The sequence below is a fragment of the Xenopus laevis genome, chromosome 2L (genome assembly GCF_017654675.1).
Source record: "Xenopus laevis strain J_2021 chromosome 2L, Xenopus_laevis_v10.1, whole genome shotgun sequence".
Classification (NCBI taxonomy): domain Eukaryota; kingdom Metazoa; phylum Chordata; class Amphibia; order Anura; family Pipidae; genus Xenopus; species Xenopus laevis.
In genome coordinates, this window is record NC_054373.1 from 44,341,132 (window position 1) to 44,353,923 (window position 12,792).

The window sequence follows — 12,792 nt, forward strand, 5'->3', positions numbered from 1 at the left end:
AAATAAGGATTAAAACATATTTCGCTTATTTAATAAAAGGTTCATTTTTTAATGCCATAACAAACTGGCATATAATAAAGCTGCAGAAACTCAAATGACCCAACTCTAGACTGGGCACTATCCATTATTTATTTGTGCTCCAACCCCACCTTGATGTACACAACACATTCCTGTATTATAATGAAGCTTGGGACATTTAGTCTGAGACTTTTCCCAGAGGAAATTTTGCCAAATGAAGAAGAATACTGGCTACATTTGATCCATGCATCCTCTGCATGTGTCCTGGGGGAATCTCCAAGAAAACTGATGATAAGTGTAAATTACGGCTGACTTTATTTAACTATGGAAGAAATCTTTAAGCCCAAGGCACACAGGGTATCTGAATGTGCCTGTGCTACATATCATTAAATGGGATGACAGACACATTCCATTTGACGAGACAACAGGCTGCATGGGTGCATTTGGAAAGTCAGTCTTTCTAATGTACCAAAATGGCTTATGACCTACCTGTTACAACTCCCATTTGCTGGGATTTAAATGCTGTATTAGAGGAGTTGTACCTTCAAGCTAGCATGTTTATAAAAGATGCCTAGAGCATGCTTGTGTGGCACCAGTAGGTTCAATGCAGTCATCATCCACCTGAATTTTCAGCCTTAGATTTCAAGATCGACATGGTGAGACAGGCCCCATACATGGGCCAAAAATTTGCTAACTCAAGAGGGGCTAAACTGACCAGCTTATATCAGCTTTTCATAGACTGGATGGTTTTAAGTGGCATTGTCACCAAAGCAAGGCATACGTTTAAATCAGATTCTAATGATAAATAATTAACTGTAGAAACAAAAGGATTTTCTTGGGGTAAAACTGAGGTTCTGTGTCCAACAGCCAAAGCCTATGAAAGTTAAGCGAGCATTCCACACTGCACCACAATACAATCTGCCCACTGGAAGCACTGAGTTTACTTCTGCTTAAGGGTCAGGGCACACAGGTATGGGGAGATTAGTCGCCCGGCCCACTAATCTCCCCGAATCTGCCTGTGTGCCCTGACCTTTAAGGTATTACACATCCTTATAATTCGGAATAATAAAAAAAAAGTTTGCATTATAAGATTTACAGAGAATTTTCTTTCTGCAGTTGCTCTGTCAGCCTACCAGGGATGGCCCTGAGACTGATCTCCCCATACCCCAAAGTCAATCATTCTTACTTCCTCCTCCCTGATCTTCAACTTTCTCTTCTCTTCCACTGCTGCTTTCTTCTGCTCTTCTCTGATCCGCTGCTCCACCAACCTCTTCCCACGCTCTTCCACCTGCTTTTCATACTGCAGTTGGGCCCTTTTTTCTTTTTCCAGGATCTGTTGCTCTCTGGCCGCTGGAATAAAATAAGATAAAACCGAAAACAGCCTGTGTTTAATATTAGAAAGTACCATTCTTACAATATACACTTTCTAAATCACTATATACAATATAGATAGGAAGAGCTTGAATATACAAGTATGTGACATGTTATCTTGAATGTTCAGGACCTGGGGTTTTCCAGATTTCTGGATTTTTCTGTAATTTAAATATCCATACCTTAAGTCTACTAAACTCAAGTCTACTAAAAATCATTTAAACATTGATTAAACCCAACACGATTGTTTTCTTTTCAATAAGCATTAATTATACCTAAGTTACCATAAAGTACAAGGCGCTGTTTTATTATTATGGAGGAAAAATATTTTGAAATATTTGAATAGAATAGAGTCTATGGGAGATGGCCTTCCTGTAATTTGGAGCTTTCATGATAACGGGTTACCGGATAACGGTTTCCATACCTGTATACCTTGGGCTCCATACCAATAGTATGTTTTTAAATTTTCACTAAAAATGGAGCATGTTTTGCTGGCTAACTTGGAACAGGATGGGCCCAATTTGTGCCGTTAATCAGACAGCTCAGAATTACAGGAAGGCCATTTCCCATAGACTCCATTTTAATGAAATAATACTTGGTGTATATTTCTTTTTAGTTGTAATATTGGTGTGTAGGCATTTTGCCTGGTCCTGTGTTTTCAGAGCCAGCACTTTAGGATGGAACTGCTTTCAGACAGGTTTTTGTTTCTCCTACTCAATGTAACTGGGTGGTATTCTCCTATCTACCAGGGAGCTATTATCTTGTATCAGGTAGCGGTTATATTGTTACATTTCCATTGCTCTGTTGATAGGCTGTTGAGCTAATATCAGTCCAACTTTCAGCACAGCAGTAAAGCGTGACCTGGGAAACTAACATATCTTGCCCCATGTTAGATTTCAAAATTAGATATTAAAAAATCTGCTCTTTTGAAAAACGGATTTCACTGCAAAAGTCTGCTGGAAAAGCACTAATAAATGATGTAATTTAAAAAAAAAAAAAAAAACCTGTTTCACATTTCAAAATCGCTTTAAGTTATGGAGATCTAAATTACAGAAAGATCCTTTATCTAGAAAACCCCAGGTTCAGACAATTCTGGAAAACAGGTCCCATACCAGTATAGTAAATTATGGTGTGGTTAAACTGCACAATATCAGATTTTTGATACCGCAAAAATAAACTCTGCTTGGCCTACAACGCATGTCACATCACAACACACAAAACACTGGTGGTGACCTGTCACCGCTTCTCACAGCTGAAGCACATGTAGTGGCCACTCTGCTTGTAAACACTACATTCTGAACCTGCCATGCCATTGGCCTTAATCACACTTCTGCCTCAGGGTCACTGATCAACCTTGAAGCAACTTGCAGCAAACAAAATTAAATCTGTAGTTGGTATAAACAGCAGAAACCATTCACAACAGCCTGATTTGAATGGCTCAGCAGGAACTGTATTACTTTTATGTTTATTCAGTTCCCTGGGCTTTATATATAGATATAGATATATAGAATATATATATATATATATATATATATATATATATATATATATATATATATATATATATATATATATATATATATATATATATATATATATATATATATATATATATATAAAGTCAACTACAAGAGTCCTCTGCACTCAACCCATTATCAATATATTTAAGACAGAGACATTTTTTGTATACTGCTACTAAAAAATGCCTTACCCTTTAAACAACACAGGGATTGTTTGTCCATATATTGCAATATATTTAAGCTGGCCAACTACGTCAAAGTCATCCCATATCTGGCCAGTCCTACGCTTAATTTTCATCTGATTCATTAAGAATTCTATTGCTTAATTATACATTTTACAAAGGGACTAAGTTTTACCTGCAACTTACTAGCTGCTTTCAAAGTAAAACTCCCATACTTGGCTGCCCTTTTATTAGACACCAGTGGGATCACCTGACTATAAATTTTACTTTGAAAGCAGCTAGTAAGTTGCAGGTAAAACTTAGTCCCTTTGTAAAATGTATAATTAAGGGTCTTGATAAAGGTCTTAGGAGCAGACCGAAACGTTGGCTGAATTTTAATGTAAATCAATAAATATGGAATTTTAATTTTTTGTATACAAATCCTGGTGTGCATCTTTTTCTTTTTTGCTATTTGGATAATTTTGCCAGTGAAGATAGCACCCAGGTATTGACCTAGAATCATGAATTACGGTGTGCGTCAAGAACTTCTGGACTGTATATATATACATGGATATGCATTGTGAATAAAACACAAAATTTTTTTCACTAAGAACATTGGAGTGCGGGTCCATTCTTTACTACATATATATATATATATATATATATATATTGCTTACCGTAGATGTGAGTATGGAAAAAAGATTTTATCAATTTGAATCGATGGAATGAGGGAGGAATTTATAGGCAATTACAAGCAATTTCACATGCGCTGCAGGTCATCTGCAGTTTCAGTCGGGGGTCGGTCCCTGTTGTAAACATTTTTGCAGGGGTGCTTCTGGGGCAAGCAATCTTATATGAGATGTGGGTCATCTGCAGTTTCAGCCAGGAAGAGGGTCCCTGGTATAAACTTTTTGCAGGGTTCCTTGGGCCCCCATAGTTACACCACGGAGCCAGAGCTGGTTGTGCACTCGGCACAGAAATGTTCTATTTTATGAGTAAATGTGCTGCTGTGAGTACAATTGAGTTTGTGTTACGTGGGTTTGTATGTAGGGAGTGAGTACTGGTTTCACCTGCTGGATGTTTGAGCTGCTGTGTTTGTCAAAGCCCCACACTGATTTATACATGGAACCCCATGTATTGCCCAGAACCTGGGAGTGAGGACTGCAAGTCTCGCTGGTCATTAGCCTGGGTGCCTTCTTGATATGGGAACTTTGGTACGTTTACTTCAGAAGCCTGAATGATCTGTTGCTGTGTGACAGCCTGAGGATGTGCGGAAGGAACACTGGAGATATGTCGATTGGCATAGGAATCCTATATTCTAAATACCAAGATGTAAAAATAGAATGGTGCTAGTATAGTTGACAATACAGGTAAGGGACACCTCACCATATGAATATCATCAGTGAAAGGTTGTGATTAAACCTGTGAGTTTGCGATGATACCAGCGCCGGATTTGCTGGTGCCCCTAGGCTGCGCAGTCATAACACCCAGCCGCGCGGTCCTAGCCCCCGCCCACACTACCCCCAGTGGGCGCACAAGTGCCAGAGCACTGGGGAGCAGAGCGTCCCCAGTGCTCCCCATAGAGCATAGCCTGGCCTTTGTGGCCATTGAGAAATTCAATACGAATCAAATATCCTGTGTTTAAGACAATTAGGGCAGTTCCTCAGTGTTGCTAACCATACACAAAAGTTACCCTTAAAGGAGAACTAAAGCCTAACTAAAGAAGTAGGCTAGACATGTTGTACATTATGTTTTGGGCTTCTGTACCAGTCCAAGGCAACCACAGCCCTTTAGCAGTAAAGATCTGTGTCTCCAAAGATGCCCCAGTAGCTCCCCATCTTCTTTTCTGCTGATTCACTGCACATGCTCTGTGCTGCTGTCACTTCCTGAGCTCAGGGACCAACTCCAATATACAGTAAACATAGGATAGAAATCTCACAATATAAGACTGATTAGTAATTAATACAGATAATTACTACATGGCAGCACAGAAACCAGTGCAACTAGCATCAGAATTTAATAACCAGTCCTGTAGCATCAGCTTATATTACAGACCAACCTCATTTTCTGCTTGATAATTTGTAACAACCCCTAAGCTTAGCTTCTCAACAGCTGCTCAGAGCCCACTGAGCATGTGAATTATCCAAGATGGTGACCCCCTGTGCCAAGTTTGAAGTCCTGGATCATTGCTGCTATTGAGAAACTGACACTTTAGGCTGGTGCAACAAGTTCAGTATATAACATCTGGCATTTTTTTAGTTCTCCTTTCATCATTATTATATATAATATATTATTATACAAGGGGCCACACTGCAACGCATCCTCCTGTTACAATCCTTCTATAGGCCTCCCCGGAATACAGGTGACTGGCCCAAGGAGGCATACACCCACACACCAAGCTATCCCACGATAATGATTTATAAGGACCTTGCTAGCTTTGACCATATCATTGTGGTCCTATGTTTGTAGAATTCCTGCCATGGTGCTGATACCTATAAACCTCTCCACAATACCCAAACTGTTCAGCTAGCTGGCCTATTCCCGACTCTCCCCAATTTAGGCAATACCTTCCTATCTTTTATTGCATTTCCTGGGCAATCTACTCCTTTAGATTGACTCTGGGTAGCCACCTCTAGCTTTGGGGAATATCCATCACACGCTGCCATCTAATGGCTGAAATAAGTAAATACAAGCAACTAGATTTACCCTGTAAAAGTACAAGGTAGTGATGTGCGGGTCAGGGTTTTCCTGACCCTAACCCGCCCTGCTCCAGCCTGCGCCTGCCCGCACCCGCAATTCCGGGGTCCTTTTATAGACCCGTGCCACCCGCCCCCGATGACGTCACAAAAGGGGCAGGGCCAGCGAGACTATAAAATCTGAACCTGGAAGTCGGCATTTGAAGGTAGAGAGGAGCAGTGCAAGGTCGACCCGAACCCGCGGGTCCAGCGAGTATCGGGTCGGCCCGCACATCACTAGTAAAGGGTAAACACGAAATTTATAAATGAAAACGAGCACCTATTTAGAAACAGAGTGTTTTATCAGCTTGGCAGAATAACCAAGGCAGGGACACTTACCAAGGCACTTTTCTCTTTCCTCTCGTCTTTCTTTTGCCAGCCTTTGTCTTTCGTCAGTCTTGAAAAAGCTGTCCATCGCTAGAAAAACATTGAAAAAGGAAATTTATTACACACTATTCTACTGAAATATATATATATAATGCTGTTAAGAACGGTTTGGATGATTTTTTGGACAGACATAATATCAAAGGCTATTGTGATACTAAACTCTATAGTTAGTATAGGTATGGGTATATAGAATTTATCTGAAAGTAGGGAGGGGTGTGTGTGGATGCTGGGTTTTCATTTGGAGGGGTTGAACTTGATGGACTGTCTTTGTTCAACCCGATTTAACTATGTAACTATATATATATATATATATATTAGCCACACTATCATTATCATGAGATGCCTATTAACTATACACAATATAACAATTATTATAAATTCATTAATTATATTGTATATTTATTGCCAAGACTAAATTACATGCTGCGCTAGAGCTGTAGAAAAATGGCTATGATGTTGCATGGTTGCAGGGGCAGGGCACAAGCACAGCTTCATAGATTTGCGAGAGGATGACTATGTCGAGGGATTACAAAAGGCCTTTCATTTCAGTGGCTTAGGGCTGTGATCTAAGGGAAGTGGCACTGCCACTTGCTTATTAAAATATTGTTTATCTGGTGCTTTAGTTGCCCTTTAATTTGTGGGTTACTGGGGATATAACTCTGAGCAAAATTTGATTATACAGCAATAAAATGAAGATTACAGAGGTGTAATAATGCCACATCTAAGCTTCAAATACACCTAACATGGCCCATAAACTTTGTGGAGGGTTTGCTTATATTCTCATTAATTTAAGAGGCACAAATAAGGCTTTTTATGGCTATTAAGTCAGACATACAATTTTCTTGATCATTTGGTTAGTAGATGAGGGTTGTGTCCACACATAATAATCAACATAAATATGTAGATCAGCAAGTGCACTGTCAGACCTGGGCAGCATCAAGTGGCCCTCCACATGCTTGTGAACTACAACTCTCAGCACCGCTATATTTTGCTTGGTCTGGACCAATCCTCCATGTGACACACCAGTAATGACAGGTGTAGCTACAGGCAGGTGTAAGATAATCACATGCTGCTAACAGCACACAGCTTTTTATTTCCTTTGGAGTGTTTTGGATGATGAAATGTAGTCTGTCCAGAACAGTCCCATGAACCATACAAATGATAACCTGTCCTCCAGTCTCTGTGCCCTGAGGAGGAAATTAAACAGGACTGTGCGACCAATGACCAAGTTGTTTGGCAATAAAATCCAGACCCGTGTAACCAGTTTCCAAGTATTTAAAGCAGGAACTACAGTATAGTTATGGGACTTTTAGTTAAAGGACAAATGGCATCAAAAACAATTGCAATTTAAATCGATGTGAGATCTGAGCTAGGCAGATTTGACCTGGGGGTTTTCCATGATCAGACATAGCACAGGGTTGGATTGATGCTAATGATTGATGAGGTTATATGGATAACAGATCTCATATCTGTGTCACTGTTTTATTTAGAGTAAACATTTTCTTTAACCATTTTTGAACCATTGTTGCCAGTAGACAGGTCCCAGTCCCTAATAGCTGGTTCTGTAGAATTACATAATAGTTGTTAAATATGAAATTCTGAATTTTCTTGCTCCATAGGCAAGTGGAAAGTACAGGGTTCTCCTGCTCCTACTGGTGCTCCCTAGCCCATATGTCTGAATGATACACAAGCTGGGGGGCCCACATGCCACCCACCACCTGCCTCCTCTAAATGCAGTGCTGCAGCACACAGACAGGCTGTATTCCTGTCTTATGGTGCAACCTGTGGGATAACATACATGCATGTCACCCCTGGAGTTACACATTAGGAATTCTGCGTACAGCACAAGAAATTATTTGCACCGATACCCGCCACAGTCCTCTAGAGTGAAATTCCGCCACTCTCTATTAGATTTTCAAAGGCATATTTATCAAATGGATGAACTTTCAGTTTCACCCATTAATAAATACTCTTAAAAATCCTATAGAAATTAATGGAGAATGGACTCTAACTTCACTCTTTGATAAATATACCCCTAGGTGTGCTGTGGATGAGCAATGACAACCCGCACCCTAAATGGCATCCATTTTCCAACCTGAACCCCCCCCCCCCGACCATGGGCCTTGGACTGTCCCACTCATTCCTATTACAGAGTTGCTTATTCATAGTAAAGTTACATTTGGGCTACAGTTTTGTTATGTCTGTTGCCTCTTTTAAGTTTAAAATGCTCTCTGGTTGTTGCTAGGCACTGACCCTGGCCAAAAACACTTTTGCTTGTTTAGCAACAATTGCACTGTTGTTCTTTCTTTGCCTTTTATTCAGACCCTCTCCAAGTCATCTTCCAGTCTGTCATTCAAACTGCTGCCTAGTTGCTAGGGTAAACTGGATCCTAGCAACCAGGTAGCTTTTGAACTGCTGCTGAACAAAAAAAAATAAACAATTCAAGAAACACAGTAAAAAAAAAAAAAGAAGATAACCAAACAAATGAAGACAAATTGCATTGTCGGTCTACATAAAAGCTCTAAAGTGAAAACTATTGCAAAATAACGTGTTATTATTAGTTTATATGCTCCATTACACTAGATCAAAGTCACACATGTCTCTTTTATCTGTGCCACTGATTTTCAGTATTCTGCACACCTCTGTGTTTGCTTTTATGTAATTTCCTCTGGCTTTTATGACACCAGCATAACAGGTGTTTGCAGAGCAATCTCCTCCACCCACCTCCCTGTTACTTTACAATAGTCTAATTACAGGGAGAGCAAGAGCACACACATGACTTTGCCCACATTAAAACCACAGGAAGCTATAAACTGGGGAAAAAAAAACACTTAAAATAGTTTAAACTATCTTCTTGGCAAGTAACATGCATGCGGTACTGATATTAGAAGTTACTACCCATGTTCCCAGGGGGGACCCCATTGTTGCAATATTCTCTGGTATGGGATCCGTTATCCAGAAACCCGATATCCAGAAAGATCCGAATTACTGAAAGGCAGTCTCTCATAGACTCCATTATATCGAATAATCTAAATTTTTTAAAATGATTTCCTTTTTCTCTGTAATAATAAAATAGTTTGTTGTACTTGCTCCAAACTAATACATAAATAACCCTTATTGGAAGCAAAATCAGCCTATTGTGGTTATTTAATATTTAAAAGACCAGTAAAATAAAAAATTTTTTTTAAAAAAAAAGAGTAAAAAATTTGTTTCCACATAAAAAAAAAAAAAACACCAAGACACTTTCAATTCGCAAAGTCTTCATTAAGAAATAATTTACCGATTCTCCGCTTGCGTATGGTCGACAATCCATTGTGCGGCACTCGATTTCTAATCTCTGCCTTCTATAGGAGATAGCTTGGGAGGAGAAATCGACTGCCGCACGATGGATTGTCACCCTGTCGCCGTTTTTAAAGAGGAGCGTAAGCAGAGAATTGGTCAATTATTTCTTAATAAAGACTTTGCGAATTTAAAGTTAACTGTGTCTTGGTGTTTTTTTTTTTGTACAAACTTATTTTTTACGTTACTGGTCCTTTAAATGATTTTCTAGTAGACTTAAGGTATAAAGATAAAAATTAGGGAAAGACCCATCATCCAGAAAACCCCATGTCCCGAGCGTGTGTGTGTGTGTGTGTGTGTGTGTGTGTATAAAATAATGGAAAGTATTTATGTGTGTGTATGTATATATATATATATATATATATATATATATATATATATATTTTCACATTGCTGCTTTATGTACCATATTTGTATATGATTTTTCAGTGTCCTGAGAAACTACAAATCGAGCACTTAAGCCTCTACAGTCCCGCAAATGGTCACACCACCCATTTTTCACCCTGTGGGTGTAATTTTCCTGGCCTGTTTCTGAGTGAGCTCATTCTTCTTTTTTTGCTCCAACTGCATTTTCAGCCTTGCCTAAATAGCCATTGTATCACTGTCAGGCTTGCCTAAGTTCCTATCACCTACCGGACTCTATCTTTCTTTTCTTTTTTGGTTTAGTCCCATTACAAACCAGAAGGGGATATTGCAGAGAAGTTCAATAGACTCAGGGGCAGCATAATTGGGCCATAACTGGTACTTACCATAGCAGGGACTACTGTCTTGGTTTTAATTGTAATAAGAGATACCACAAATCTGTCAGTATTCAAACAATACTGCACTTATGAGGGTATGGAGAATCTTTAAAGTGGACCTGTCATCCAGACACAAAAATCTGTATAATAAAAGTCCTTTTCAAATTAAACATGAAATCCAATTTCTATTTTATATTAAAGCATTCATAGCTGTTGTAAGCTCATTTAAAAATCTCAGCTGTCAATCAAATATTGTCTGCCACTCCTCTATGCCAGTGACATAGAGGCGGGGCAAACAATTACTTTCACTTTCCATTCAGCACTCCCTAGATGTCACTGCTCTCCACACATTCCCCCGTTCTCTTTACCATTTAATTATGTAGCCAGGGCATGGGGATGGACATCAGGTCCCCCATTCTGGTGCACAAACAAGATTCTGAGATGACACAAGGCTTGTCTTAATAACAGTGCCCACAAAATGGCTCCTGCCTGCTTGCTATAATTTTGAAATCCCAGACTGAAGGAAACAAGATTCAAATAATTTATATAGTGTAATTAAAGTTAATTTTGCTTGACTAATGTGATGAAATAGGATTTTGAATAATTTTTTTGGGTGACGGGTCCCCTTTAATTCATCCAAATTGGTAGAAAGGTAAATATATATATTTTTATGGGTAACATCTCCCCATATACACACAGGCCTTATTTACAGTGACTCTGAAAGGCTTTCCTCAAAAGGACCATGGCCCAGCATATAAACAGTGGGCCAACACATTTATAAAGTTGAAACATTTACCACAGTGATGATGTATTACTAATTATTATTACTACTAGGTGCTCTTATGATGCGACTGGTCTGAAATGTCAGTGTAGTTGCCATGTGTGAAACTATGAGGGGCCTTCTATTAGCAATGTCAGAGTTCTTTTACACCCCAAGAGCAGTTGTATGAGACCAAACAATGTCGTTCCCTGATGTATATCTATCACACTAGACTCATTCAGATCTTGATGAGGACAAACAAGTAGTCCAGGAGAAGCCCATGTATGAGGTCCATACAGTGGCATAGCTAGATGATACTGGGCCCACAGCATATCCAGAGATTGTCCTTTTTAACCAGTAACCAGAAATGACTCTTCATGGGGTCCCCTATACCTCCTGTAGTTCCACCCCTGGATCCATAGCATACTGTGTCATCAGATCATTGGCCCAAGGGGCAAGCACTGGCTTCATGCCAACAGGGTCTACCTCATGGGTATCACTTTAGCACTAACCTACTGAAGCATGAACATAGGCACTAATTCACCAGTGCAGTTGCCAGCGGCACCAGATCCATAATTCATTTTGATCAATCTACTACTAGTTTTAAAACGAAAGCAAGGACTTGAGGCTGCCCTGGTACAATTTAGTACCTATGTTAGCAATTCAGTTATTGTGACTTTGCCATGCCAACTTGGTTTGCTGAAGTGTGTTAGGAGTTAAATGTGAACAACAATCAAAGGAATGCAACTTGGGCGACCTACTGCACCTATTCCTCCACTCCAACAAGGGTTGTCTCTCTTGCTGGAAACAGTTCTGCCCATCCTATGTCTATTATCATTCTGTCCTGTTCATTTACATTCATTTTAAGTATCTATTTATTGGCCAGATGGCAACCCTACCTAGTGTGGCTGCTCAGTGGCTAATGGCCCTTAGCTGGCTACAGTGAGTCTGTAAGCGAAACCTACTGTCTGTGTGCAATAGGAAACATGCACCCACACACACCCTTCGTAACTATCATTTAGCTGTCATTACACCAACTCAGTCTGACACTGATAATAAGAAAGGAATTTCCTTAAGTAGCTCATTTATTGTCTCCCCAACTGTCTCCCTTCAGCTCACAGCATGTGCCGACAGGGGCTCCATACAATCCGGCAGGTCTGCACTCGCTTGCCATCTCTCACACACAAACCCTAACAGCGTGTTTAGATCATAATGAGTGTGTAGACATATTGTCCTGTCCTCGGAGGCTCCTGTGGGTACATTTCATCAGATACCATTACTTTGACATATCATACCCACAGACACACTCCAGACGTGGCATCTCAGAATACGTGGCAAATACCCAAGTCAAAATTATCAGTTAAATGGTAAAATCTCAAAGGCACAGAACATTGTAATGACATGGAATGACAAACAGGCAGAGCAGTTGTTAGGGAGGGGTGAAAAGAGCAGTTGTATACATGCTCCTCAGATTTATCTATTTTCTGTGCAGGGGCTACACCTGTGGAATTGTGTATAGATAGTGTCAGGAGAAGCAACTGCAGCTCTGTGTGTGTGTGTGTGTGTGTGTAGTAAATCAGTCACTGTGGGATAATGTGTATGGTAAGGTGAGACAGTTTCAAAGGGGGGTAGTCTTGGGGTAGTGTGTAAGGCAGTGATCCCCAACCAGTAGCTTGTGAGCAACATGTTGCTCTCCAACCCCTTGGGTGTTGCTCTCAAAGCAGGTGCTTATTTTTGAATTGCAAGCTTGAAAGCAAGTTA

The 12,792-nt window shown here is 39.9% G+C and overlaps 1 protein-coding gene across 13 annotated transcripts in view; it reads right to left on the reverse strand.

Moving 5' to 3' along the window:
* The window catches only part of map7d2.L (MAP7 domain containing 2 L homeolog), a 92,717-nt gene that overhangs the window by 45,677 nt on the left and 34,248 nt on the right, over positions 1-12,792 (reverse strand). For all 13 annotated transcript variants that reach the window (XM_041581804.1, XM_041581805.1, XM_041581801.1 and 10 more), the window contains exons 2-3: positions 6,145-6,222; positions 1,205-1,368 (exon numbers count right to left, since the gene is read on the reverse strand). In XM_041581804.1, the coding sequence (XP_041437738.1) occupies positions 1,205-1,368; positions 6,145-6,222 (242 nt within the window). The remainder of the gene's footprint in view (positions 1-1,204; positions 1,369-6,144; positions 6,223-12,792) is intronic.